A 2,530-nucleotide genomic window follows, 5' to 3' on the forward strand; every position below is an offset into this window, starting at 1 on the left:
AGCCTGGCTCTAGGGGTCTGTTCCCTTGTTCACCCGCCTTCCCCCACGCTGGCCCGCTTCTCAGGCAGGTCGCCCCCTTGCTGGCACGCTGGCCGCCCAGGTCTCTCTCCCCTGGAGGAGGAGGGTGCCTCCTTCCGCAGACCCCAAGGCTGCGCTCACTGGTCAGGCGGCCCGCTTGGGTCCTGTGACGGGTCTCCTGTCAGCGCCCAGAGTTAGTGTAGGTCACTAGGCCTGGAGCTGGCTGTGGGGTTGGTCCCATTAGCACCTCAGGGCCTGAAGCCAGGAAAGGGGGGCAGATTTGAGGCAACCAAACCGGGGCACCCGAATGGGGTAACCAGGGCACCCGAATGGCTCCTCAGAGACGCACCCTATACCGGGCACCACACTGGGGTCTGATCTTCTTTGACTCCCTGGTTTCTCACAACACGCACAGGAGGTTGGTGCTAACATCTCCACCCCACAGATGGAGAAACTGAGGCCCAGAGAGCGGAACTAGCCGTGGCCTCAATAGTACACGGCAGAGGGGGGTCTGAGCCCTGGGGGGGTGGCCCCAAAGCTGACAGTCGATAGCCACTGCCCTCGACAGCCTTGGACTGGGGTCGTGACCCCGAGTCCCTGCTGCTTGCGGGGAACCGGAGGCTCTGGGTGTGGAGGGGGATCTGCTGGGGCCCCACAGTGAGCCTCGGGAAACCTCCACCCGGCACACAGCGTACTGGAAAGATGCCTTCCTCTCGGGCCTCAGTTTCCCAACCTGTGGGTGAGGGAATTGGTGCAGCCTCCTCGTGAGCAGGACTGCTGGGGCTGCAGTGGGATTTGGGCCTGACGGTGCGCTTCACACTTAGAGTGCTGGGGGGGTTGGGGGGGGCTCCTCAGAGACGCACCCTCTGCTAATGGGGTTTCAGGTGCAGAGGCAGGCTCTCTGAGCCCTCAAAATGCCTCCTGTGCCTTCCTGCTTCCCCCCAATTCTTCCCCCTTGTGGGGTCCCCATGGAGCACCCCTCAACCCTCCCCCCTCTTCTCTGCTTCTCCCTGCCCAGGTCACCCTCAGCTACGGCGTCTTTGAGGGGAAGCTCAACGTCATTAAGCTGCAGGGCCCATTCTCCCCCGAGGAGGACCCCTCCAGGTGGGTCTGGGGCTGAAACTGTTGAGTGGGAGGAGTGGGGCTGAGCCCAGGCACCCAAAGGTGGGCGAGCCAGGAGGGAGGGGTGTGAGAGAGGCCCTTGGGCTGACAGCACAGAGCTGGGAGTGAAGGGATGATGTTAGTTCCTGCTCCACCGCTGGCTTGCTGTGTGATCTTGGGCAAGTGTCTTGCCCTCTCTGGGCCATAATCTCCCCATTTTGTAACCCCGGGAGGCTGGGTGCTGTGCATCTGGAGGCCCTCCCAGCCCCGGTCCTCTGGAATGTGGGAATGTCTTCGCTGAGCAAGGACCTGCTCCCATGAAGGACCTCCAGGCCCCGCTGGGGAAGTGTTATTTGATCTTTGTTGGCCCTTTGTTTCCTTGATTCCCTTCAGTGGCTCTTTCTGTGGGTAGAAGATTGGAATGGGGGCTGAGATGTCACCCGGGTACCTTCCGGTTCTGCCCTAAACTGGCCCCAGGAGGATTGGGGCTGCTCTACTCAGCCCTGGCTGCTGTGGAGCAGCTCAGAGCACAGCCTGTGGCCCACGGTGGCAGGAGGGACGAGACCTGCTCCAGGAGGTAGAGGGAGGCAGTGGGACTGGAATGTGGGACAAGAGAGGAGGGTGGTGCCGATTCTTCTCCCCGCAAGGCCTTGGGTCTGGACTTTGGATTCATCTGAAGTATGTAACCCATGGGGGGACCAGGCCTCCTGGCTCTGAAGTATGCACAGCTGTCTGTTGTGGGGGGTCCTTCACTTCATTCTTTTTGGTCCCATGGCTTGCCACCAGTTGAATTATACTCTTGAATGTGAAATAACAGACTCCTCAAACTCAAAGATTGCCATCCCCTACTGCCACCTCAGTATGCCTGAGGCAGGACTGGTAGGATGCAGCCTAATGTTTACCCAAGGCACGAAGACATAACTCTTCCAAGGGCTGGGGGCCAGGGAGTTCCTTCTAGTGGGGTGAGCTCCCCATCAGTGGAGGTGTGCAAACTGTGGCTGTGCTGCCAGGAGGTTTAATAATTGCTGTTACATTCTCTAAGCCCGAAGATTCTAGGGTCCGTGGGTTTCTGCTTGAGGGGCTGGAGCCGACTGGGACTAGGCCATGCAGGGTTGGAAGGCCCCGGCTCAGCTGGGCCTCCTCTGTCTCCTCTGGCCTTGGAGGCGTCCCTGAGGCAGCGGTTCTCAGCCAGGGCCCCTGAGGACACCTGGCCATGCCTGGAGACGTGCTTGAATGTTACCACGTAGGGAGATGCTAACGACATGTAGTGGGCAGAGTCCAGGGGACGCGGTTAAACATCCCACAACGGACAGGACAGCCCCACAATGAAGAACTCACAGTCCCAAATGTGAATAGTGCTGCGGCGGAGAAACCCCGCTCCAGTCCGTTCTTGTGACGTGCGCCCCCCCCC

At 60.3% G+C, this 2,530-nt stretch overlaps 1 protein-coding gene and 1 long non-coding RNA gene across 3 annotated transcripts in view; one reads left to right on the forward strand and one right to left on the reverse strand.

Moving 5' to 3' along the window:
• Positions 1-2,530, forward strand: part of MFNG (MFNG O-fucosylpeptide 3-beta-N-acetylglucosaminyltransferase) — a 15,637-nt gene that overhangs the window by 12,049 nt on the left and 1,058 nt on the right. For both annotated transcript variants that reach the window (XR_435333.2, XM_006757425.2), the window contains one exon: positions 1,037-1,122. Coding sequence is in view for 1 of the 2 variants with exons in the window: in XM_006757425.2 (XP_006757488.1) it covers positions 1,037-1,122 (86 nt within the window). In the remaining variant the exon portion in view is untranslated. The remainder of the gene's footprint in view (positions 1-1,036; positions 1,123-2,530) is intronic.
• Positions 1-2,530, reverse strand: part of LOC107182080 — an 11,149-nt gene that overhangs the window by 4,918 nt on the left and 3,701 nt on the right. The gene's annotated exons all lie outside the window — the stretch shown is intronic.

Source organism: Myotis davidii, unplaced genomic scaffold, assembly GCF_000327345.1.
Source record: "Myotis davidii unplaced genomic scaffold, ASM32734v1 scaffold514, whole genome shotgun sequence".
Classification (NCBI taxonomy): Eukaryota; Metazoa; Chordata; class Mammalia; order Chiroptera; family Vespertilionidae; genus Myotis; species Myotis davidii.